The sequence below is a fragment of the Scyliorhinus torazame genome, chromosome 7 (genome assembly GCF_047496885.1).
Source record: "Scyliorhinus torazame isolate Kashiwa2021f chromosome 7, sScyTor2.1, whole genome shotgun sequence".
Taxonomy (NCBI): domain Eukaryota; kingdom Metazoa; phylum Chordata; class Chondrichthyes; order Carcharhiniformes; family Scyliorhinidae; genus Scyliorhinus; species Scyliorhinus torazame.
In genome coordinates, this window is record NC_092713.1 from 303,642,509 (window position 1) to 303,669,059 (window position 26,551).

At 48.2% G+C, this 26,551-nt stretch overlaps 1 protein-coding gene across 1 annotated transcript in view; it reads left to right on the forward strand.

Moving 5' to 3' along the window:
- Positions 1-26,551, forward strand: part of flt4 (fms related receptor tyrosine kinase 4) — a 620,139-nt gene that overhangs the window by 405,697 nt on the left and 187,891 nt on the right. Inside the window, exon 2 of the mRNA XM_072512680.1 lies at positions 25,733-25,829. Within this exon, the coding sequence (XP_072368781.1) occupies positions 25,733-25,829 (97 nt within the window). The remainder of the gene's footprint in view (positions 1-25,732; positions 25,830-26,551) is intronic.

The following is a 26,551-nucleotide window of genomic DNA, read 5'->3' on the forward strand; positions in this document are numbered from 1 at the left end:
GAGGAACACCGGAAACAGGCGCAGGCCATTCGGCCCTTCCTCTGCCATTCAGTTAGATCATGGTTGACATTCTGCTTCAATGCCATTTTCCCCACTATCCTGTTAATATCTAGAAATCTATCGATCTCTGTCTTGAACAGATTCAATGACTGAGAATTCCAAAGATTTACCACCTTCTGATTGAAGAAATTTCCCCTCATCTCAGAGCGAAATGGCCTACCTCTTACTGGGAGACTGTGTCCCCTGGTTCTAGGCTGTGTAAACGTGGTTTGTGGGGGCGCCGTTCAGATTAGTGGAACGACAAACAGGGGCTGGCAGTTGCGGCTCCGACCTGGCTCCCTGTTCACCCTGTAAGACCCCCCCCCCCCCCAACAATAGAGACATGGAGGCCAGCAACCTGCCTCCGCCCCCCCACAGAAAATCAGTGCGTGGTGAGGCCCGGTGTCACTCCACTGGGAATGATCGTGGTTCACTTTGGTCAGAGCGCGTGGCTGATGGAATTCAATGTGAGGAAATCTGCGTCTGTTCACTTTGGACCCAAGAAAGGCAAATCAGAAGTGTTTTCTCAATGAAGAGAGTCCAGGAAATGTGGAGGAGCGGGGAGTTCCTGTTTCCGTTGCGGCGACATCATCCGTGTTCTGCCAACATTCTTTTATGAATGAAACGGCAATGTGATAATGACCTACTTTTCTTGAATGATGTTGACTGAAGGACAAGCATTGTCCAGGGCACCGGGAACAACCCCCCTGCGGCTCTTCAGTGTAGCGTCATGGGGACTTTTACACACACTCAAACAGGCAGGTGGAACCTCGGCCTAACCTGTCATCGGAAATCAGCAGCCCCCAGCCGTGCAGCACTCCCTCCGCACCGCGCTGAAGTGTCAGCCTTGATTTCTGTGCCAAAGTCCTGGAGTGGGACTCAAAACCCAGCACCTCGGGATTCAGAAGCCAGCCTGTTTCCAAGTGCACCACAGCCAGAAGAATTTTGGCTGTCGCTGGATACAAATCGCCAGAAGCTGGTGCAGAGGGTACAAACAAAAGTCATCAAAAAGGCAAGGGGAATGTTGGCCTTTATCTCAAAGGGGTCTGGAATACGGGAGGACGGGATTCCTCCACTTGCACTCTGGTCAGACTCCGTCTGGAGTAGCCCTGTTCATTTCCGTGCAGTGCACCACCGTGGGGGTGGGGGTGGGGTGGTTCCTTTAGTTTGAAACATGAAAGGGTGATCGGATCAAGATGTTCAGGATGACGTTTAAAAATGTATTCATGGGTTGGTGGCATTATTGGCTGGGCCAGCATTTATTGCCCTTCAGCTGAGTGCCTTGCGAGGCCATTGACGAGTCATTGCTGTGGATCTGGAGTCACATGTCGGCCAGACCAGGTAAGGACAACAGATTTCCTTCCCTAAAAGACAAGGGGCTCTCCAGACCATGCACTGGGTCTCTTGCTTACGGGTCCAGTGGCAATACCACTGAGCCACTACTACCCCATTGAAAGAGTTGGCAGGATAGATGGAGAGAAACTGTTTCCTCCAGTTGGCTTGTGTGCGTGTGTGTTGGGTGGGGGGGGCGGGGGGGGGGGGGGGTGGTTGCAGCAAAGTGGGTTGGGGGGGGGGGGGTGCGGGAGACCTAAGCAAGGTTGACATTACCTTAAACCTACAGCTGCGCCATTTGGTGGAGATGTTAGGAAGCGCATCTTCACACAGAGGGTCCTGCAAGTCGAGAATCTCCCCCCCCCCCACCCCAAAAGCTGTTGGTTCTGGCAGTCAGTTGAAAATATCAACGCTGAGATTGATGGCATTTGGTTGGGCTGCCCTTAGATCAAGCTTTGGTTGCTGATTGGCCAGAGCCAAGGCCACAAGCATCGTGCTGGAGAAGAGAACTGTTTTGATGAAGTAAATAAGGTGGAAACTCTTTGCACTTCGAAGGAGGGTGGGAAACCAGAACAAACACAATTCAGGTCGACAGCACAAACACCAGCTGGGAGGTGAGGGAGCAGGTTTTTTACAGGGGGTGTGATCTGGGCTGCGGTGCCTGAAGGGGCGATGGAAGCAGAGTTGACAGGAATTTTTGAAAGGGAACGGGATAAAAACCTGAAGCTAAACTGCCTCCTTTTGCATTGTAACATTTTTTTGTTCATGAAAATACTGAATACTGATTCGAACTCACGCCTGTCCAGCCAAAGGCGCTTCCTGTTGAGTTGTTAGTTTGAAGGGTTTCTGGAGCTGCTTGGAAAGAATTCCAATGTCCCATCGATCACGACAGGACAAATCCGATTCTCTTCAACATTGCGTCCACCAGGTGTGGGATGAATTGATTCAGTTGCCTCTCTGAAAAACAGTTCTGGTCAGTCCCAAGCCCTGGATATACAGCTGCTGTTGTACCCGCTGACATTGCTGTAATTAGTTATGTTTCAGAGAACCTGTAGATTTGCTCCAGGTTTTTAAAATGAGAGGGGGCGCTCGCGTTCTTTGTTGGATGTATTAATGTACCTGTTTGGACAAATGAGAGTCTCAGCTGTCTCACAATAGGTAGGTCATGGCTTCAGTCACAATGCAGAAACCTCAGGACGTAATCTAGATTGATACCTCCAATGCAGTACTGAGGGAGGGCTGCACAGTCAGAGGGTCAGTACTGAGGGGGTGCTGCACTGTCAGAGGGTCAGTACTGAGGGAGTGCTGCACAGGTAGAGGGGCAGTACTGAGGGAGTGCTGCACTGTCAGAGGGTCAGTACTGAGGGAGTGCTGCACTGTCAGAGGTGCAGCACTGAGGGAGTGCTGCACTGTCAGAGGGTCAGTACTGAGGGAGTGCTGCACTGTCAGAGGGGCAGCACTGAGGGAGTGCTGCACTGTCAGAGGGTCAGTACTGAGGGAGTGCCGCACTGTCAGAGGGGCAGCACTGAGGGAGTGCTGCACTGTCAGAGGGTCAGTACTGAGGGAGTGCTGCACTGTCAGAGGGGCAGCACTGAGGGAGTGCTGCACTGTCAGAGGGTCAGTACTGAGGGAGTGCTGCACTGTCAGAGGGGCAGCACTGAGGGAGTGCTGCACTGTCAGAGGGTCAGTACTGAGGGAGTGCTGCACTGTCAGAGGGTCAGTACTGAGGGAGTGCTGCACTGTCAGAGGGGCAGCGCTGAGGGAGTGCCGCACTGTCAGAGGGTCAGTACTGAGGGAGTGCTGCACTGTCAGATGGGCAGTACTGAGCGAGTGCTGCACTGTCAGAGGGTCAGTACTGAGGGAGTGCTGTACTGTCAGAGGGGCAGTACTGAGCGAGTGCTGCACTGTCAGAGGGTCAGTACTGAGGGAGTGCTGCACTGTCAGAGGGGCAGTACTGAGCGAGTGCTGCACTGCCAGAGGGGCAGTACTTTGGGAGCATTGTACTGTTTTACAGAAGTGACTATTGTGGATCGGTTGGTACAGGGGCTGGTTTAGCACACTGAGCCAAATAGCTGGCTTTGAAAGCAGACCAAGGCAGGCCAGCAGCACGGTTCAATTCCCGTACCAGCCTCCTTGAACAGGCGGCGGAATGTGGCGACTAGGGGCTTTTCGCAGTAACTTCATTGAAGCCTACTTGTGACAATAAGCGATTTTCATAAGTTGCGACAACACTATTTTGAAGAGCGGAATCCTCCCCAGTGTTTTGGACAATGTTTATCCCGTGGCCGATATCACTAAAAACAGATAACCTTGTCATATATCTAATTGATATTTGTTAGATCTTTCTGTGTGTAGATTGACTGTTGTGTTTGCATACATGGTAACGGGGACTGCATTTCATTAGTTATGTGAAGTTCAAAGGGGTGGCTTGAGGTTTTGACCAGTGCTTGCCAGTCTTTCTTGACACAATCCTTTCAGGTTTACCTGTACTGCACAGCCTGTAGCCTCAACACCCTTACAGCTCTGAGAATTCATCAGGAGTAGCCAGAATCTGCTTGATTCTCAGGCACGACCTGTATGTGCTCCCAGAGGTTTTTTGGGCTGGTGATTGACTCAATTTCTGAATTTGTCCTTGTAGCCAAAGAACTGGATTTTGGTCACTGGCCAAGATCCAGCTCGAAATGGAGCGTGTGAGCGATAGCAATAAAGGACCTGTCAACCCGCTGAGTTGATGTGCGTGAGATGTTGGTTGAGGAATGGATTGTACGGCTCTTCAAGTAATGTCCAGCTAAAGAATCAGAACATACTTTTGTTTAATGTCATATCTGAAAGACGGCACCTTCCACAGTGCAGCACTCTCTTATTACACTGGGCAGGATTCGCCGTTTGGGTAACTAAGCGTTGCCGCCGGGACTGAATTTTGTGCGGTCCGTGTTCCCGTTGGGGAACTATTCATTAGCTGGTCAGGACATGCAAATGAGCTAGCACCGTGCTGCTGGGAATTCCCAGCAATTCCCGGTCCAGCGGGCGTTCTAACCATTGGGGCTGGAGTTAGAGTTTGGCACCTGGAGCTGTTTATAAGCGCTCCACTTACCACACACTCACTGCAGCCACCAAGATGGCTCACAGAAGACCTGCCCCCCCCCCCCCTAGTTCGGGGGTCCGCGGTGGACACACAGCTCCATGCCAGTGAGGAGCGGAGGCGCACCCTCTTCCCCAGGGTTGGCCACAGACTCAAACTTGCCCTCCTGAACACCAATTAGGTGGTGGTGGCAGACGCAGTCAGTGCTGCCAGTCTGACCAGGAGGGGATGTCTGGAGATCGGGAGGGGTGGGAGTCACGAGGGAGACCTCTGTCCTGCGAGGGGTAGAGAACCAGGGAGGGCTCCAAAGGCCACGTTGCAGGTGCCCTCTTAGTTGGGGTGAGCTCTGCTGTTCCTCTGCAGTGGGGTAGCGCTTCTGAGGAGAGCCTGGTGGGCCCCAGATTCTGTTTGGCCACGCCCATCCCCTTGATGAAACAGCTGGGGCATAAGGGTGTCCAGAGGGGGGGTTTAAACGAATGCAGCAGGGGCATGGGAACCTGGATTGTAGTTTTAGGGTAAGGGAGAATGAGAGTACAGAGGTCAGGAGCACAGATTTGACTTCGCAGGAGGGGGCCAGTGTTCAGGTAGGTGGTTTGAAGTGTGTCTATTTCAATGCCAGGAGTATACAAAATAAGGTAGGGGAACTGGCAGCATGGATTGGTACCTGGGACTTCGATGTTGTGGCCATTTCGGAGACATGGATAGAGCAGGGACAGGAATGGATGTTGCAGGTTCCGGGGTTGAGGTGTTTCAGTAAGCTCAGAGAAGGAGGCAAAAGAGGGGGAGGTGTGGCGCTGCTAGTCAAGAGCAGTATTACGGTGGCAGAGAGGATGCTAGATGGGGACTCTTCTTCCGAGGTAGTACGGGCTGAGGTTAGAAACAGGAAAGGAGAGGTCACCCTGTTGGGAGTTTTCTATAGGCCTCCAAATAGTTCGAGGGATGTAGAGGAAAGGATGGCGAAGATGATTCTGGATAAGAGCGAAAGTAACAGGGTAGTTATTATGGGAGACTTTAACTTTCCAAATATTGACTGGAAAAGATATAGTTCGAATACATTAGATGGGTCGTTTTTTGTACAATGTGTGCAGGAGGGTTTCCTGACACAATATGTTGACAGGCCAACAAGAGGCGAGGCCACGTTGGATTTGGTTTTGGGTAATGAACCAGGCCAAGTGTTGGATTTGGAGGGAGGAGAGCACTTTGGGGACAGTGACCACAATTCGGTGACGTTTACGTTAGTGATGGAAAGGGATAAGTATACACCGCAGGGCAAGAGTTATAGCTGGGGGAAGGGCAATTATGATGCCATTAGACATGACTTGGGGGGGGATAGGTTGGAGAAGTAGGCTGCAAGTGTTGGGCACACTGGATAAGTGGAGCTTGTTCAAGGAACAGCTACTGCGTGTTCTTGATAAGTACGTACCGGTCAGGCAGGGAGGAAGGCGTCGAGCGAGGGAACCGTGATTTACCAAAGAAGTGGAATCTCTTGTTAAGAGGAAGAAGGAGGCCTATGTGAAGATGAGGTGTGAAGTTTCAGTTGGGGCGATTGATAGTTACAAGGTAGCGAGGAAGGATCTAAAGAGAGAGCTAAGACGAGCAAGGAGGGGACATGAGAAGTATTTGGCAGGTAGGATCAAGGAAAACCCAAAAGCTTTCTATAGGTATGTCAGGAATAAAAGAATGACTAGGGTAAGAGTAGGGCCAGTCAAGGACAGGGATGGGAAGTTGTGTGTGGAGTCTGAAGAGATAGGCGAGATACTAAATGAATATTTTTCGTCAGTATTCACTCAGGAAAAAGATAATGTTGTGGAGGAGAATGCTGAGACCCAGGCTATTAGAATAGATGGCATTGAGGTACGTAGGGAAGAGGTGTTGGCAATTCTGGACAGGCTGAAAATAGGTAAGTCCCCGGGGCCTCATGGGATTTATCCTAGGATTCTCTGGGAAGCCAGGGAAGGGATTGCTGGGCCTTTGGCTTTGATTTTTATGTCATCGTTGGCTACAGGAATAGTGCCAGAGGACTGGAGGATAGCAAATGTGGTCCCTTTGTTCAAAAAGGGGAGTAGAGACAACCCCGGAAACTATAGACCGGTGAGCCTCACGTCTGTTGTGGGTAAAGTCTTGGAGGGGATTATAAGAGACAAGATTTATAATCATCTAGATAGGAATAATATGATCAGGGATAGTCAGCATGGCTTTGTGAAGGGTAGGTCATGCCTCACAAACCTTATCGAGTTCTTTGAGAAGGTGACTGAACAGGTAGACGAGGGTAGAGCAGTTGATGTGGTGTATATGGATTTCAGTAAAGCGTTTGATAAGGTTCCCCACGGTAGGCTATTGCAGAAAATACGGAGGCTGGGGATTGAGGGTGATTTAGAGATGTGGATCAGAAATTGGCTGGCTGAAAGAAGACAGAGGGTGGTGGTTGATGGGAAATGTTCAAAATGGAGTTCAGTTACAAGTGGCGTATCACAAGGATCTGTTCTGGGGCCGTTGCTGTTTGTCATTTTTATCAACGACCTAGAGGAGGGCGCAGAAGGGTGGGTGAGTAAATTTGCAGACGACACTAAAGTCGGTGGTGTTGTCGACAGTGCGGAAGGATGTAGCAGGTTATAGAGGGACATAGATAAGCTGCAGAGCTGGGCTGAGAGGTGGCAAATGGAGTTTAATGTAGAGAAGTGTGAGGTGATTCACTTTGGAAGGAATAACAGGAATGCGGAATATTTGGCTAATGGTAAAGTTCTTGGAAGTGTGGATGAGCAGAGGGATCTAGGTGTCCATTTACATAGATCCCTGAAAGTTGCCACCCAGGTTGATAGGGTTGTGAAGAAGGCCTATGGAGTGTTGGCCTTTATTGGTAGAGGGATTGAGTTCCGGAGTCATGAGGTCATGTTGCAGCTGTACAAAACTCTGGTACGGCCGCATTTGGAGTATTGCGTACAGTTCTGGTCACCGCATTATAGGAAGGACGTGGAAGCTTTGGAGTGGGTGCAGAGGAGATTTACCAGGATGTTGCCTGGTATGGAGGGAAAATCTTATGAGGAAAGGCTGATGGACTTGAGGTTGTTTTCGTTAGAGAGAAGACAGTTAAGAGGAGACTTAGTAGAGGCATACAAAATGATCAGGGGGTTAGATAGGGTGGACAGTGAGAGCCTTCTCCCGCGGATGGAAATGGCTAGCACGAGGGGACATAGCTTTAAACTGAGGGGTAATAGATATAGGACAGAGGTCAGAGGTAGGTTCTTTACGCAAAGAGTGGTGAGGCCGTGGAATGCCCTACCTGCAACAGTAGTGAACTCGCCAACATTGAGGGCATTTAAAAGTTTATTGGATAAGCATATGGATGATAATGGCATAGTGTAGGTTAGCTGGCTTTTGTTTCGGTGCAACATCGTGGGCCGAAGGGCCTGTACTGCGCTGTATCGTTCTATGTTCTATGTTCTAGAGGGGTGGCCTGGGAAAAGGTCACTGACTATCCACTCTGTCTATGCCCCTCATAATTTTGTCGTCCCCTCAACCTCCTTCGTTCCAGTGAGAACAAACCAAGTTTATTCAACCTCTCCTCATAGCTAATGTCCTCCATACCAGGCAACGTCCTGGTAAATCTCTTCTGCACCCTCTCCAAAGCCTCCACATCCTTCTGGTAGTGTGGCGACCAGAATTGAACACTATACTCCAAGTGTGACCTAACTAAGGTTCTATACAGCTGCAACACGACTTACCAATTCTTATACTCAATGCCCCGGCCAATGAAGGCAAGCATGCCGTTTGCCTTCTGGACTACCTTCTCCAACTGTGTTGCTCCTTTCAGTGACCTGTGGACCTGTACACCTAGATCTCTCTGACTGTCAGTACTCTGGAGGGTTCTACCATTCACTGTATATTCCCTACCTGTGTTAGACCTTCCAAAATGCATTACCTCACATTTGTCCGGATGAAACTCCATCTGCCATCTCTCTGCCCAAGTCTCCAAACGATCTAAATCCTGCTGTATCCTCTGACAGTCCTCATCCTATCCGCAATTCCACCAACCTTTGTGTCATCCGCAAACTTACTAGTCAGACCAGTTACATTTTCCTCCAAATCATTTATATATACTACGAATAGCAAAGATCCCAGCACTGAACCCTGCAGAACACCACTAGTCACAGCCCTCCAATCAAAAAAGCACCCTTCCATTGCTACTCTCTGCCATCTATGACCTAGCCAGTTCTGTATCCACCTTGCCAGCTCACCCCTGATCCCGTGTGACTTCACCTTTTGTACCAGTCTGCCATGAGGGATCTTGGCAAACGCCTTACTGAAGTCCATATAAACAACATCCACTGCCCTACCTGCATCAATCGTCTTTGTGACCTCCTCGAAAAACTTTATCAAGTTAGTGAGACACAACCTCCCCTTCACAAAACCGTGCTGCCTCTCGCTGATATGTCCACTGGCTTGCAAATGGCAAGGGTCCCAATGTGGGGAGGCCAGGGAACACCGGGGGGTCTCCAAAGTGGTGGGGGATGGACGGCGGGGTGGGGGGGATATTTGGAGGTACCACCCCACGTCCCGTTCGCCCCCTCCAACCCAAGACCAGCTATGTGAACCGTCATCCACCCGGGGAATGTAAAGTGCTGGCTCATGGGTTTTCAATAATGCTGGTTGCAAGATAATTGTTGGGCCAGGAATCCCTTTCTCTTTTCTGGAAAGGGAGCCGTGTCATCTTTCACCCACCTGAGAGGACTGACTATCTCATCCAAAAAGGCACCTCTGGCAGTGCAGTACTCCCTCAGGAATGCGCAGCGAGTGTCAGCCTGGATAATTCGCTCGCGCTATGTTTAAATGATGTGGAGATGCCGGCGTTGGACTGGGGTGAGCACAGTACGAAGTCTTACAACACCAGGTTAAAGTCCAACAGGTTTGTTTCAATGTCACTAGCTTTCGGAGCGCTGCTCCTTCCTCAGGTGAATTCAGCAGCGCTCCGAAAGCTAGTGACATTGAAACAAACCTGTTGGACTTTAACCTGGTGTTGTAAGACTTCGTACTATGTTTAAATGGGTCGTGAAACTAACTGAGACGAGGTAGAAACGAAATGATTCTGATTGATCCACTAGGGAAAATGATCCTCTCCATTTATTCACATTGTATTGGAGTCAAGGGGTGTGAAACCCTTTCACATTCAGAACTACCTTTGCGCCAATGAATAATTGGAAAGGTCCACTAACCAGAGAGATTAAAAAGCCAAGAGGTTTCAGGGTGTTCTAGGAAAGGGAACAGGAACAAGATAAGAAATTTGGAGAGCCCACCCACAGACTAGAGAGAAGGAGGAGAGACGACAAGGCTGAAGGAGGTTGGCTATTAATGGCAAAAGGATAATGTTCACTCACCCTTAGTGCCGAACGTATGAAGCTTCTGTAAGGAAGATGGAAACTTTAACAGCGCAGGGACTGCGAGCTGAAGGTGACTCACTTGTTTAAAATTCCAAGCCCAACTTGTGGTGTTGAATCATCTCTAACTGTGTCATGAGACCAAAAGGATCTGGGCCATTATTAGGCTCCAGCTATTTGGTATGTTCTGCCAAGTTTACAACTATTCCACCAATATGTTTTGCCATTAGGAATCTGGTTTGGCATTTCACACCCATGGCTTCCTCACGGAACGGGAGACTTTCCGTGTCCTCTCCTCCTGGGCCGGTTGCCCATCCCGAGCGTATCATGGATGGTCGACGGCCTCATGAAAATCGCTCATTGTCACAAGTAGATTTCAAATGAAGTTACTGTGAAAAGCCCCTAGTCGCCACATTCCGGCGCCTGTTCGGGGAGGCTGGTACGGGAATTGAACCGTGCTGCTGGCCTGCCTTGGTCTGCTTTAAAAGCCAGCGATTTAGCCCAGTGTGCTAAACCAGCCCCTGCACCCAAGTCGGAGAGGGACTCAGAAAATCTTCACTTCAGTGTTGACTCTTCGCTAACCGTTTTGTCTGTGGAAACACCGGACCCAATGTCCCTCACAGGAGTTTGAGTCTGAAGCCCAGAGTTTACAGCTGAACCCAGCAGGGACTCCTCATCCATCCTTGCTACATGTTGCGGTTTTCCCATCAAACAACACTTCACTGAGGCTGTAGACATGTTTGCCACTCAGCTGTTCAAAGGTTCCACACATTTAACATTTCTGTTCCTCACTTGAAGGACTATGTTGTTAGGTTTGAGGCGGATTTTAAAAAACATTTGATGGCATTTTTTACAAAACCGCAAATAGTGTAAACACTGCACTGAGATTCAATTGTAGAGGGACTGAGTGGGAAAGCAAAGATATTGGGGGGGGGGGATTTTCGTGGCCCTCCCCACGAACAGCGGCTCGCCACTGGCTGGCGGTGTGATCTTCCACTCCCGCCAATGTCAATGATGTTTTCCATTGTTCACCGGCCATGCCCAGCGGAACACGCAGCGGGGAGGCGACGTCAACAGGACTGGAGGATGTGGCCGGGGGGAGGGGGGGGAGGGGGTCAATTTAGGTTAGCGACACTCTTACCACAGAAAATAGTTTCTCCCCATCTCTTTCGCAATGAAAATACCCTCAGGGTTTCTCAATCAATCTCCTCTGCTCCAGGGAAAATAACCCAGTTTCTCCAGTCTCTCACAGAGCAAAGTGCCATTTTAGTAAATCTCCCGTACACTCTATCTGAAATCTCGACAACCTTCAGAAAAGATTTAACCAAGAATTAGACACAGGGGTCCAGCTGAGGCCCATCGTGGTCTATAACTGAACTATTCATCAGCAAATACCGGCCCCATGTAACTACGTACAGTTTCATGGAGATCCCCTGTAAACATTGACACACATCCCGGAGAATCCCTGTAAATACTGACACACTCCCCGGGAGACCCCCTGTAAACATTGACACACACCCCGGGGAACCCCTGTAAATTCTGACACACACCCTGGGGACCCCCTGTAAAGACAGACACACACCCTGGGAACCCCTGTAAATTCTGACAAACTCCCCGGGGACCCCCTGTAAATACTGACACACTTGTCAGGGATCCTCCAGACACACTCCTTGGAAACCCCTGTAAATACCGACACACTCATCGGAGATCCCCTGTAAATACTGACACACTCCCCGGGGACCCCCCCACACTCCCCGGGGAACCCCTGTAAATTCTGACACACTCCCTCGGGACCCCCTGTAAATACAGTCACACTCGCCGGGGACACCCTGTAAATACTGACACACACCCTCGGGACCCTCTGTAAATATTGAAATACTCCCTGGAGAAACCCTGTAAATACTGACACACTCCCTCGGGACCCCCTGTAACTTCTGACACACTCCCTGGGGACACCCCTGTAAATACTGGCACACTCCTCTGGGGTCCCTCTTTAAAGACAGGCGCACTCCCTGGGGACACCCCTGTAAATACTGACACTCCCCAGCGACCCCCTGTATACACTGACACACTCCCCAGGGACCCCCTGTAAATACTGACACACTCTCTGGGGACCCGTGTAAATACTTACACACTCCCCGTGGACCCCGAATAAATACTGACACACTCCCTGTGGACCCCCTGTAAATACTGACACACTCCCTGGGACCCTCCTGTAAATACTGACACACTCCCGGGAATGCCCTGTAAATACTGGCATGCTTTCTTCAACCCCTGTGTGACATTATGAGAAATGTACAGAACTGTAAGGGTTAGTGTTATGTCCGAATCAACCACTAGAGGGAGCTAGATGCAGAACTAGATTAAGCATCGATGCTAAGCCTTCTGGGAGAATGTTGAGGAGAAGGCTAAGAGAAAGACTATAGGAAAGTTAGTGTGAGTGAGAGCAGATCATAGTTATTGTATTAGTGTAGAGATTAGTGGTAGGTGAGTGTAGATTGTGGTAGGTGAGTGTAGATTGTATGTTTATTGTCAATTGTTTATTATATAGTAGTAACAGTAAAAAGTCTTAAAACAGGTTAAAATCCAACAGGTTTTTTATGAATCACTAGCTTTCGGAGCGCAGCTCCTTCCTCAGGTGAATGAAGAGGTGGTTTCCAGAAACACAGATATCGACAAATTCAATGATGCAAGACAATACTTTGAATGCGAGTCTTTGCAGGGAATTAAGTCTTTACAGATCCAGACGGAGCGACTGGAGAGAGTGATAATCCTAGGTTAAAGAGGTGTGAATTGTCTCAAGCAAGGAAGTTGGTATGATTTCGCAAGCCCAGGCCAGATGGTGGGGGGTGAATGTAATGCAACATGAATCCAAGGTCCCGGTTGAGGCTGTACTCATGCGTGCGGAACTTGGCTATCAGTTTCTGCTCGGCGATTCTGCGTTGTCGCGCGTCCTGCAGGCCACCTTTGAGAACGCTTACCTGAAGATCAGAGGCTGAATGACTGCTGAAGTGTTCCCTGACTGGAAAGGAACATTCCTGCCTGGTGACTGTCGCGCGATGTCCGTTCATCCATCGCAATGGCCTTGGCAAGATGTTCGCCTTCATCAATGACATGTTGAAGGCTGTGAAGAAGATGTTGGAAAGTCGAACATCTTTCCAAGGCCATCCCAACCCCCCCCCCCCCACTACTTGCCTTCAAACAACCGCGCAACCTCAAACAGAGCATTGTTTGCAGCAAACTAACCAACCTTCAGGCGAACAGTGACGACGACACCACACAACCCTGCCATGGCAACCTCTGCAAGATGTGCCAGATCATCGACTTGGGTACCACCATTACACGTGGGAACACCACCCACCAGGTACGCGGTACATACTCGTGCGACTCAGCCAACGCTGTCTACCTCATGCGCTGCAGGAAATAATGTCCCGAGGCTTGGTACATTGGTGAGACCATGCAGACCCTGCAACAACGGATGAACACGTGATTCATAACAAACCTGTTGGACTTTAACCTGGTGTTGTAAGACTTCTTACTGTGCCCACCTCAGTCCAACGCCAGCATCTCCATATACAGTAGTAAGAGTCAAATTCAATTAAGTAGTGTAAATAAATCTTTAGCTTTGTTCAATACAAAAGCTAGTTGTGGTCTTTGTGAACACCATACCAACCATCCTAGGATCTGAACCACAAATAACACCACATGGTACCAGGAATGGATTTCTAAAAAAAAATGAGCAATTTGTTTAGGTCGTATGGCAGAAAAACAGTCACGCCACTACACCAATTGAAAAATCTGCGCTAACAACGGATAGTAAGATGGAAGGCCTGAAAAGAACAGAACACTTCAGGATGACCAGTAAATGGTGTCAAACTTGGAAATGTTTCAAACAACAGTTTGAAGTTTTCTTATCTGCCTCCGTGCTAGAAAATGCTTCCGATCAGAGAAAAACCATGCTTCTTCTTAATTTGGCTGGGCCGCAGGCATTAGAGTTGTTCAATTCATTTGAATTTGCTGAAGATGAGGATAAAACAAATATAATATGGTGCTGGAAGAATTTGATGCTCACTGCAAAAAGCAAGTGAACGAGACATACGAGCGCTAATGTTCAGAAAAAGGCTGCAGCTGAAAGGGGATTCAGCAGATTCTTTTATTACTGCTTTAAAATTAAGAGCGCAGCAGTCGTGTAACTTCTCCTCCATTGCTGATTCAATGCTTCGCGATCGAATTGTCTTTGGAATTAATGATGAACGTTTGCGAGAAAAAATGCTGAGGCGACCGATTTTGCCGCTAGCTGAAATAATTAATTTGTGTAAAGCCAGTGGACAAGAAACCTTTGAATATGCGGAGATCAGGGCAAACGAAAAAGGCTCTCAGTCGGAAAACGTGGCCGACACCATTAATGCTGTGGCGCAGCACAGAAAACTGCGTGCAACAGCTGGCGGCCATTTTTAAAGTGACGTCACGAGCGTGATGACATGCACACGCTGTGGCCACGCCCACAGTAAAAACAACTGTCCGGCAAAAGGCAAACAATGTTCCAAATGTTGCAAATACAAACACTTTGCAGTCCAGTGCTGTTTCGCAAATACATTTAAAAGATCGTACAACATTTATAGGAAGATTCAGAGTATACAGAGTGAAGGAAAAGAAAACAAAGTCTTACCTGATAATGATGATTCCTCCCAGTATGCACTGAAAGATACTTACATGGTCGATGAGATTACCAGGGTTAATGCACTGGACTGTGATAACAATTCAATATATCAGCTCTCCAAATTCAAGAGTGCACTGTAATACTCAACATTAATGGGTCTGAGGTTCCATTTAAATTAGATACAGGTGCACATGCGAATTTAATAACTGAACAGGATCTCAGACAAGTGCACAGTAAACCACAAATAAGGAAATCAAGCTGTCGATTGACTGACTATAATGGCAATGCCATAGCCACGAGAGGTTCCTGCTGTCTCACCGTTCAGAATGGTGACATCAGCGTGCCACTAGACTTCGAAATAATAGAAAATGACAAAGCATCACTACTTGGGGTGGATGTTTGCAGCAAACTCAACTTGCTTGAAAGGATACACGCAACCAATAATTCAAATGTCATGCTTAAAGATGAAATTGAACAAGTTTTGGTAAATTTGACCATGTATTCGCTGGAATGGCCAAAAAAGGATGCCAAAACTGTAATACATGCGCCCAGAAGAGTGCCAGCTCCATTGAGAGATCATCTCAAGACTGATCTTGACCGAATGCAACAGTCAGACATCATTTCCAAGGTGACCAAACCAACAGACTGGGTCAGTTCGATGATATGCGTACACAAACCTAATGGAGAACTAAGAGTATGCATAGATACAAAAGATCTGAATAATAATATTAAGAGGGAACACTATCCCATACCCAAGAGAGACGACATTATGACAGAGCATATGCATCTCGCTTGGTGACTCAAACAGAGCAACAGTATGCGCAAATAGAAAAAGAATGCCTTGGTCTTTTAACCGGCATAACCAAATTTAATGATTATGTATATGGTTTACCACACTTTGTAGTTGAAACTGATCAGAGACCTTTGGTCAGCATCATCAAGAAAGACCTTAACGAGATGTCCCCATGACTTCAGAGAATGATGATGAAGCTAGGTAAATACGTTTTCGCACTAAGCTACACGCTAGGAAAATAATTAGTTGTTGCTGATACGTTATCAAGAGCTACACATAATATTGATGCCTCGACTTCAGAAATAGTACACATTGTGGAAGCACAACCTTCATTTATTGCAGACATGCTACCAGTATCTGACAACAAGCTACGTCTAATACGCGAAGAAACTCGACACTCCAATGGGTAATCCAATACCTGAGAGAAGGATAGCCCAATGACTGTTGTACCAGTTTTCGTAGTGTCAGAGATGACCTCACTGTGATCAACGGATTCCTACTTAAAGAAGACAGAATAGTCAATCCCTCCTGCCTACAGAAAGATATCTTGGAACAGATACTTGAAGGGCGCCAAGAAGTTGAAAAATGTCGCAAACGAGCAAGACAATCTGTGTACTGGCCTGGGATCAACAAGGGTGTGAAAATGAAATGAAATGAAAATCGCTTATTGTCACAAGTAGACTTCAAATGAAGTTACTGTGAAAAGCCCCTAGTCGCCACATTCCGGCGCCTGTTCGGGGAGGCTGGTACGGTGGACAATCATAGAACAAAGAACAAAGAAATGTACAGCACAGGAACAGGCCCTTTGGCCCTCCAAACCCGTGCCGACCATGCTGCCCGACTAAACTACAATCTTCTACACTTCCTGGGTCCGTATCCCTCTATTCCCATCCTATTCATGTATTTGTCAAGATGCCCCTTAAATGTCACTATCATCCCTGCTTCCACCACCTCCTCCGGTAGCGGGTTCCAGGCACCCACTACCCTCTGCGTAAAAAACTTGCCTCGTACATCTACTCTAAACCTTGCCCCTCTCACCTTAAACCTATGCCCCCTAGTAATTGACCCCTCTACCCTGGGGAAAAGCCTCTGACTATCCACTCTGTCTATGCCCCTCATAATTTTGTATACCTCTATCAGGTCTCCCCTCAACCTCCTTCGTTCCAGTGAGAACAAACCGAGTTTATTCAACCGCTCCTCATAGCTAATGCCCTCCATACCAGGCAACATTCTGGTAAATCTCTTCTGCACCCTCTCTAAAGCCTCCACATCCTTCTGGTAGTGTGGCGACCAGAATTGAACACTATACTCCAAGTGTGGCCTAACTAAGGTTCTATACAGCTGCAACATGACTTGCCAATTCTTATACTCAATGCCCCGGCCAATGAAGGCAAGCATGCCGTATGCCTTCTTGACTACCTTCTCCACCTGTGTTGCCCCTTTCAATGACCTGTGTACCTGTACTCCTAGATCTCTTTGACTTTCAATACTCTTGAGGGTTCTACCATTCACTGTATATTCCCTGCCTGCATTAGACCTTCCAAAATGCATTACCTCACATTTGTCTGGATTAAACTCCATCTGCCATCTCTCTGCCCAAGTCTCCAAACAATCTAAATCCTGCTGTATCCTCCGACAGTCCTCATCGCTATCCGCAATTCCACCAACCTTTGTATCGTCTGCAAACTTACTAATCAGACCAGTTACATTTTCCTCCAAATCATTTCTATATACTACAAAGAGCAAAGGTCCCAGCACTGATCCCTGTGGAACACCACTGGTCACAGCCCTCCAATGAGAAAAGCATCCTTCCATTGCTACTCTCTGCCTTCTATGGCCTAGCCAGTTCTGTATCCACCTTGCCAGCTCACCCCTGATCCCGTGTGACTTCACCTTTTGTACTAGTCTACCATGAGGGACCTTGTCAAAGGCCTTACTGAAGTCCATATAGACAACATCCACTGCCCTACCTGCATCAATCATCTTTGTGACCTCCTCGAAAAACTCTATCAAGTTAGCGAGACACGACCTCCCCTTCACAAAACCGTGCTGCCTCTCACTAATACGTCCATTTGCTTCCAAATGGGAGTAGATCCTGTCTCGAAGAATTCTCTCCAGTAGTTTCCCTACCACTGAAGTAAGGCTCACCGGCCTGTAGTTCCCGGGATTATCCTTGCTACCCTTCTTAAACAGAGGAACAACATTGGCTATTCTCCAGTCCTCCGGGACATCCCCTGAAGACAGCGAGGATCCAAAGATTTCTGTCAAGGCCTCAGCAATTTCCTCTCCAGCCTTCTTCAGTGTTCTGGGTAGATTCCATCAGGCCCTGGGGACTTATCTACCTTAATATTTTTTAAGACACCCAACACCTCGTCTTTTTGGATCTCAATGTGACCCAGGCTATCTACACACCCTTCTCCAGACTCAACATCTACCAATTTCTTCTCTTTGGTGACTACTGATGCAAAGTATTCATTTAGTACCTCGCCCATTTCCTCTGGCTCCACACATAGATTCCCTTGCCTATCCTTCAGTGGGCCAACCCTTTCGCTGGCTACCCTCTTGCTTTTTATGTACGTGTAAAAAGCCTTGGGATTTTCCTTAACCCTATTTGCCAATGACTTTTTGTGACCCCTTCTAGCCCTCCTGACTCCTTGCTTAAGTTCCTTCCTACTTTCCTTATATTCCACGCAGGCTTCGTCTGTTCCCAGCCTTTTAGCCCTGACAAATGCCTCCTTTTTCTTTTTGACGAGGCCTACAATATCTCTCGTCATCCATGGTTCCCAAAAATTGCCGTATTTATCCTTCTTCCTCACAGGAACATGCCGGTCCTGAATTCCTTTCAACTGCCACTTGAAAGCCTCCCACAAGTCAGATGTTGATTTGCCCTCAAACATCCGCCCCCAATCTATGTTCTTCAGTTCCCGCCTAATATTGTTATAATTAGCCTTCCCCCAATTTAGCACATTCATCCTAGGACCACTCTTATCCTTGTCCACCAGCATTTTAAAACTTACTGAATTGTGGTCACTGTTACCGAAATGCTCCCCTACTGAAACATCTACCACCTGGCCGGTCTCATTCCCCAATACCAGGTCCAGTACCGCCCCTTCCCTAGTTGGACTGTCTACATATTGTTTTAAGAAGCCCTCCTGGATGCTCCTTACAAACTCCGCCCCGTCTAAGCCCCTGGCACTAAGTGAGTCCCAGTCAATATTGGGGAAGTTGAAGTCTCCCATCACCACAACCCTGTTGTTTTTACTCTTTTCCAAAATCTGTCTACCTATCTGCTCCTCTATCTCCCGCTGGCTGTTGGGAGGCCTGTAGTAAACCTCCAACATTGTGACTGCACCCTTCTTATTCCTGATCTCTACCCATATAGCCTCACTGCCCTCTGAGGTGTCCTCTCGCAGTACAGCTGTGATGTTCTCCCGAACCAGTAGCGCAACTCCACCTCCCCTTTTACATCCCCCTCTATCCCGCCTGAAACATCTAAATCCTGGAATGTTTAGCTGCCAATCCTGCCCTTCCCTCAACCAGGTCTCTGTAATGGCAACAACATCATAGTTCCAAGTACTAATCCAAGCTCTAAGTTCATCTGCCTTACCCGTAATACTTCTTGCATTAAAACATATGCACCTCAGGCCACCAGACCCGCTGTGTTCAGCAACTTCTCCCTGTCTGCTCTGCCTCAGAGCCACACTGTCCCTATTCCCTAGTTCTCCCTCAATGCTCTCACCTTCTGACCTATTGCTCCCGTGCCCATCCTCCTGCCATACTAGTTTAAACCCTCCCGTGTGACACTAGCAAACCTCGCGGCCAGGATATTTATGCCTCTCCGGTTTAGATGCAACCCGTCCTTCTTATACAGGTCACACCTGCCCCGGAAGAGCTCCCAGTGGTCCAGATAATGGAAACCCTCCCTCCTACATCAGCTGTTTAGCCACGTGTTTAGCTGCTCTATCTTCCTATTTCTAGTCTTACTGGCACGTGGCACAGGGAGTAATCCCGAGATTACAACCCTCGAGGTCCTGTCTTTTAACTTTCTGCCTAGCTCCCTGAACTCCTGCTGCAGGACCTCATGCCCCTTCCTGCCTATGTCGTGTGCCCCTTCCTCATGCCCCTTCCTGCCTATGTCATGTGCAGAAATGCGGCATTTGTCAGATGCATCAACCCGCACAATGCAAAGAAAGCTTTGAAACAAATGAAGTAGTCACTTACCCATGGTTGAAAGTTGGAATGGACATCTTCTATTTCAAAGGACATGATTATTTAGTCATTATTGATTGCTATTCTAACTATCCTGAGGTTAATATGCTCACAGATTCAACAACTCGATCAGTCATCAGAGCAGCAAAATCTGTATTTGCTCTACATGGCATTCCATTGAAAGTTGTTTCCGACAATGGTCCTTGCTTTACCAGCTGGGAATGGTCACAATTTGCGGAAAGTTAGAATTTCCAAAATATAACGTCAAGTCCATTGTTCTCCCAAACTGATGGGAAAGCTGAGAAAGGCATCGGAATAGTGAAGAAGCTATTCAGCAAAGCACTAGATGACAACAAAGATTTCTCGTTAGTACTGTTAACATACAGAGCTATTCCATTGGCATCAGGTTTGTCGCACGCCCAGATATTGATGGGAAGAAAAATTTGTACGACTCTACCAGAAATCTCATTTCCGAATATGGATGAACAATTACTACGTGACAGAATAAGGTTACAAAAAAGAAAACAAAAAGCCTACCACAATAGGCTTACAAAACCTTCACCACCGTTACAAGGAGGAGATTATGTCAGAATACAGAATCTTGATGGTGGATGGTCAGATGTTGCTAAGGTATTACGAGAGATAGCACCAAGATCATATTTGGTACAAACTGAACATGGCACAATGTTTCGAAGGAATCGAAGGGCATGATTGAAGATAAAGAATTATGTTCCACTTCAAACTCCTAATATTGTTGCTCCGGATACCATATTCCACAACATTGACTTTCCCAATCCTTCATTGTCGACAAGAAAACATGGAAGATGATTTGAACACTTCAAGAAGTACACTAAGAAAATCGACCCGAACAAGAAAACTGCCGATTAGACTGAATTTATAATGACGTGTTAATAACTATTACTCTGTAATCACTGCTGTGGTATGACATTTAACTTTTGCTATTGAATGTAAAAAATAATGATGCATCCTCGTTACTGTTATATTCAAAAAATGTTGGAAATGGAATTTATAACATTTTGTTTCAAAGAAAGGGGTATGTGACATTCCGAGAAATGTACAGAACTGGTAAGGTTAATGTTATGTCCAAATCAACCACTAGAGGGAGCAAGATGCAGAACTGTATAAGGCATCAATGCTAAGCCTTCTGGGAGAGTGTTGAGGAGAAGGCTAGGAGAAAGACTATAGGAAAGTTAGTGTGAGTGAGAGCAGATCATAGTTATTGTATTAGTGTAGAGATTAGTGGTAGATGAGTGTAGGTTGTATATTTATTGTCAATTGTTTAGTACATAGAAGTAAGAGGTCGAATTCAATTACGTAGTGTAAATAAGTCTTTAGCTTTGTTTAGTACAAAAGGTAGATGTGGTCTTTGTGAGCACTATGCCAACCATCCTTGGATCTGAACCACAAAGAACACCACACCCTGTAAATACTGACACACTCCCGGGAACGCTCTGTAAATATTGACACACCCCTGGGAACCCCTGTACTAAGTCTCACAGAGGTACAGGTCCACAGGTACTGTCACCCACTGAGGCTGTTTGATGCAAGATTCCAATCCCTAACTTCCTGATTCAGAGGCAGGAATTCTGTCACTGTTCCAATAGCTCACTCTGCAAATCTACATCACTAATATTTGTGTGAGTGGTGAGATTATGGAACTCCCCACTGGGGGGAGTGGTTGTGGCGAATGGCGTCGATGTCGAGAAGGGGGAATTAGGTAAGTACATGAGGGAGGAAGGAATAAAAAGATGTACTGATGGGGTGAGATGAAATGGGGTGAGAGGAGGCTCGTGTCGAGCTGAAACTGCAACAGGGGTCCTACAAGCATTTGGGCCAATCTCTTCCCTAAATCCTATGCGATTGATGTCTGAGTGTCAGGATCTCTGCCACTCACTGATTGGCCAGGAATCGAAAGTGTCTCACAGCTTGTTGATGCCGTGCACTAACGCTGTGTTGAGGAGCACGCAATATCCTGTATGTGCTACTCCGGACTGCCCTGACAGGGTTGGATTATTTGCTGTTCAAGATTCTGTAAACATGCAGGAAAACAGGAACCCCACCCACCTCGTGTGAATTTTCAAACATCATCTCCAGTATCCTGTTTTTTTTAATTTTGGAGGGTGTGTGGGTTATTCACCAGGCACTGAACTCATACAGAGCTGGGGATTTCTGCACCTTTACTGCAAGTGGAAGAAGTATTTGCATTTCTACAGCGCCTTGCACAGCCGCGGCACATTACGGAACACTTTACTGCCAACAAAGTACTTTCTAAAATGTAATCACTGTTATAAGATTGCAAACACAGAAACCCATTTATGCACAGCCAGATTCCATGGACGGCAATGTGATCCGCACAGATAATCAATATTCAGTGAAATTGGTTGATGGATGGTTGTTATCCCAGCACACTTCTTCTGAGGGATCCTCTGCCTGAGAGAACAGTCACGACCTCAGTTTAACGTCTGATCCTAAAGGTGGCTTCTCCGATAGTGCAGCACTCTTGTCAGTACTGCCCCTCTGACAGTGCAACACTCTCTCAGTACTGCCCCTCTGACAGTACAGCACTCCCTCAGGACTGACCCTCTGACAGGGCAGCACTCTCTCAGTACTGACCCTCTGACAGTGCAGCACTCTCTCAATACTGCCCCTCTGACAGTGCAGCACTCTCAGTACTGACACTCTGACAGTGCAGCACCCCCTTTACTGACCTTCTGACAGTGCAGTACTCCCTCAGTACTGATCCTCTGACAGTGCGGCACTCCCTCAGTACTGTCCCTCTGTCAGTGCAGCACTCCCTCATTACTGACCCTCTGACAGTGCAGCACTCCCTCATTACTGATCCTCGCTCAGTGAAGCCCTCCCTCATTACTGACTCTCTGTCAGTGCAGCACTCCCTCATTACAGATCCTCTGACAGTGCAGCACTCCCTCAGTACTAACCTCCGTCAGAGCAGCACCCCCTCACTATTTGCACTCTGACAGTGTAGCACTCCCTCAGTACTGCCCCTCTGATAGTGCAGCACTCTCTCAGTACTGCCCCACTGACAATGCAGCACTCCCTCAGTACTGACCCTCTGACAGTGCAGCACTCCCTCAGTACTGACCCTATAACAGTGCAGCACTCCCTCAGTACTGACCCTCTTTCAGTGCAGCACTCCCTCAGTACTGACCCTCTGACAGTGCAGCACTCCCTCAGTACTGACCCTCTGACAGTGCAGCGCTCCCTCAGTACTGACCCTCTCACAGTGCAGCACTTCCTCAGTACTGACCCTCTGTCAGTGCAGCACTCCCTCAGTATTGACCCTCTGACAGTGCGGCACACCCTCAGTACTAACCCTCTGACAGTGCAGCACTCCCTCAGTACTGACCCTCTGACAGTGCAGCACTCCCTCAGTACTGACCCTCTGACAGTGCAGCACTCCCTCAGTACTGACCCTCTGACAGTGCAGCACTCCCTCAGTACTGACCCTCTGACAGTGCAGCACTCCCTCAGTACTGACCCTCTGACAGTGCAGCACTCCCTCAGTACTGACCCTCTGACAGTGCGGCACACCCTCAGTACTAACCCTCTGACAGTGCAGCACTCCCTCAGTACTGACCCTCTGACAGTGCAGCACTCCCTCAGTACTGACCCTCTGACAGTGCAGCACTCCCTCAGTACTGACCCTCTGACAGTGCAGCACTCCCTTTACTGACCCTCTTTCAGTGCAGCACTCCCTCAGTACTGACCCTCTGACAGTGCAGCACTCCCTCAGTACTGACCCTCTGACAGTGCAGCACTCCCTCAGTACTGACCCTCTGACAGTGCAGCACTCCCTCAGTACTGACGTTCTGACAGTGCAGCACTCCCTCAGTACTGACCCTCTGACAGTGCAGAACTCCCTCAGTACTGACGTTCTGACAGTGCAGCACTCCCTCAGTACTGACGTTCTGACAGTGCAGCACTCCCTCAGTACTGACCCTCTGACAGTGCAGAACTCCCTCAGTACTGACGTTCTGACAGTGCAGCACTCCCTCAGTACTGACCCTCTGACAGTGCAGCACTCCCTCAGTACTGACCCTCTGACAGCGCAGCACTCCCTCAGTACTGACCCTCTGACAGTGCAGCACTCCCTCAGTACTGACCCTCTGACAGTGCAGCACTCCCTCAGTACTGACCCTCTGACAGTGCAGCACTCCCTCAGTACTGACCCTCTGACAGTGCAGCACTCCCTCAGTACTGACCCTCTGACAGCGCAGCACTCCCTCAGTACTGACCCTCTGACAGTGCAGCACTCCCTCAGTACTGACCCTCTGACAGTGCAGCACTCCCTCAGTACTGACCCTCTGACAGTGCAGCACTCCCTCAGTACTGACCCTCTGACAGTGCAGCACTCCCTCAGTACTGACCCTCTGACAGTGCAGCACTCCCTCAGTACTGACCCTCTGACAGTGCAGCACTCCCTCAGTACTGACCCTCTGACAGTGCAGCACTCCCTCAGTACTGACCCTCTGACAGTGCAGCACTCCCTCAGTACTGACCCTCTGACAGTGCAGCACACCCTCAGTGTTAGCACCGGGAGTGTTAGCCTTGAATCGCCTCGTGGAACAGTTTGGCTTTGTGTGTAAAGAATGGCCTGTTGGGTACTATGCTGGGCGGTTAATAAGGAACCCTTGGAAAGTCCCAGAGGGGAGAGGACAAAGCCAAGAGCTTGTCATCTCCGAAGTAAGCTGTGATATTGAGTCTCGAGTGGTGAAGCTGTGGACCGACAAGACCAAACTCTTTAATGTTGTCCCATTTTCAAACATCTGGCATTTCGTACACCCACACATTGAATAGAAATGGGGAGCAGGGGAAGTGTTTAACAGGATTGCAGTCATTATCTGGGAACAATTATTTCACAAACTGCCTTTGGCACTGTTTGTGAAAAGACTTTCTTGTTGGGAGGCAAGTTTACTTGTTAGCCAATGCGAATGTGAGGCAGTTGAAGCTGTAAAAATGAATCTCGTGTTTTGAAGATGTCTAATTGGAAAGGTTCCGATCTGCAGCACAGACAAAGCCTGCGGGTGAGGTCTCTGTCATTAGCTCCTGTAAAAGCCACAAGGTTCAAGATGTGTTTGTCTGAACCCGACGGACCAGCCATTAGATCCAGCAGTTCATCCCGGGTCAAAAGTCAATCCCACTCGCTCAACAGCCCGCCACATCCATCCACCCTCTCAGTTTCACAGGGGCAGGACGAAGGTCATTCAGTCTCGCCAGCCTGTTCTGTAATTCAGTTCGAGCATGGCTGGCCTGCAGCTTAACTCCATTTACCCAGCTTGGGACAGTAACCCTTAATCCCCACCCCCCCCCCCCCCTCACCCAACAAGAATCTATCAATCTCAGTTCCGAAATTCCCAATTCATAACCCAAGCTCAATAGCTTTCTCGGGAAGAGAATTCCTGATCGCTAGACTTTGTGTGAGGAAGTGCTACTCTGCCTTTAACAGTTGAGATGGAGCCATTGGGAGCTGCAGTGCTTTTCCTCGTTGTTCATGGAATCCCTATAGTGTGGAAGGAGGCCATTCGGTCCATCGAGTCTGCACCGACCCTCCAAAAGAGCAATCCACTTCGGCCCATGCCCCCTACCCTATCCCCGTAACCTGTTGGACACTAAGGGGCAATTTAGCATGTCCAATCCACCTAACCTGCACATCTTTGGGAGGAAGCCGGAGCACCGGAGGAAACCCACGCAGACACGGGCAGAACGTGCAAACTCCACACAGTGCTAACCACTGAGCCACCACTCCGCTCTTGACAGGGGCAGTCAAGGTCTGGAAGGTACTGCCTGAGGGTATGGTGGAGGCAGGTTCAGCTGAAGTACTCAAACTAGACTGGTATCTGAAAAGGAAGAATGTGCGGGGTTGTGGGAATGTGGCAGGAAAATGCAACTAAATTAATTGCTCATTCGGAGGGCCGGTGCCGACAGGATGGGCCGAATGGCCTCATGCTGCCTGAAAGATTCAACGGTAACTTTCGAAGGGAAATTGGGTCGATCCATGAAACCAAAACTTGCAGGGTGATGGGAAAGGGAAGGGGAATGAGATTAATTAGATGCTCTTTAAAAGGGCCAGTACAGACATAATGGGGTGAATGGCAGCACCTTCTTTGCTGTTAGAGTCCGGCAAGGGATCACGTGGTACCTTCTGCTATGTGTTGAATGTCGCCAATGTTTGAAGTGACCGGAATATCTCTGACTCTCCGCAGGCCTGGTGCAGGGATTCTCCATGTCAGCGCCCACACTCAACATTTCAGCAACGGAGTACTCGATCCAAGCAAGCAACGCTCTTACCATCACCTGCAGGTGAGTGTGGCTGGTGGGAATCTTCCCTCCACAAACCATTCGAGATGAGTCGCCATTGATTTGAACCCAACCCATTTACCCATCTTCATCCACCTAAATTTCAAACTGTACTTTTATATTAAAGAAGGTTAAAATTAGATCTTGTGTTGCAAATGGTACACTAGCTTCATTCGCAAAGCGATTGGAATATGTGAGTAATGAAATCTTACTGCAATTATACAGATGTTGGTGATGCCACGTCTGGAGAACTATGTGCAATTTTGGTCCCCTCGTATGTTTACCCAGCATCGCCTCGAGGCCATTCACCTCAACCATTCCCAATGGTGGCGATTTGCACATTCTCGCCACTCCATCTGCATTTCTGCTGTAGCCCCCGTTGGGTTTTTCCGTGACTGTCACATATTTATTGACCATGATTGACACAGGCCAGCTTCAGGATATAATGAAGCTGGTTCCTGAGCTTTTGGCAACCTTGAGCAGTTCGAAGAGCATCAAAAACATTCATTTCTCAGTAATTCCTCTCAACGCTGGGCTGAAGTGAGCCAAGATACACACAGGAAGAAAGTCACAACCTTCACTTTTGATCCAAGTGCATAGCTCAAAGTCAGATGTTGAAGCAAGTTCAGAAGGGTGTTTTTTTTTTCTTCTCCTGTCTCTGTTTCTCATTTGCCTTTCATTGGCAGGTAGGTGAGCCAGTCCCATGGGACCACAAACAGCAACAC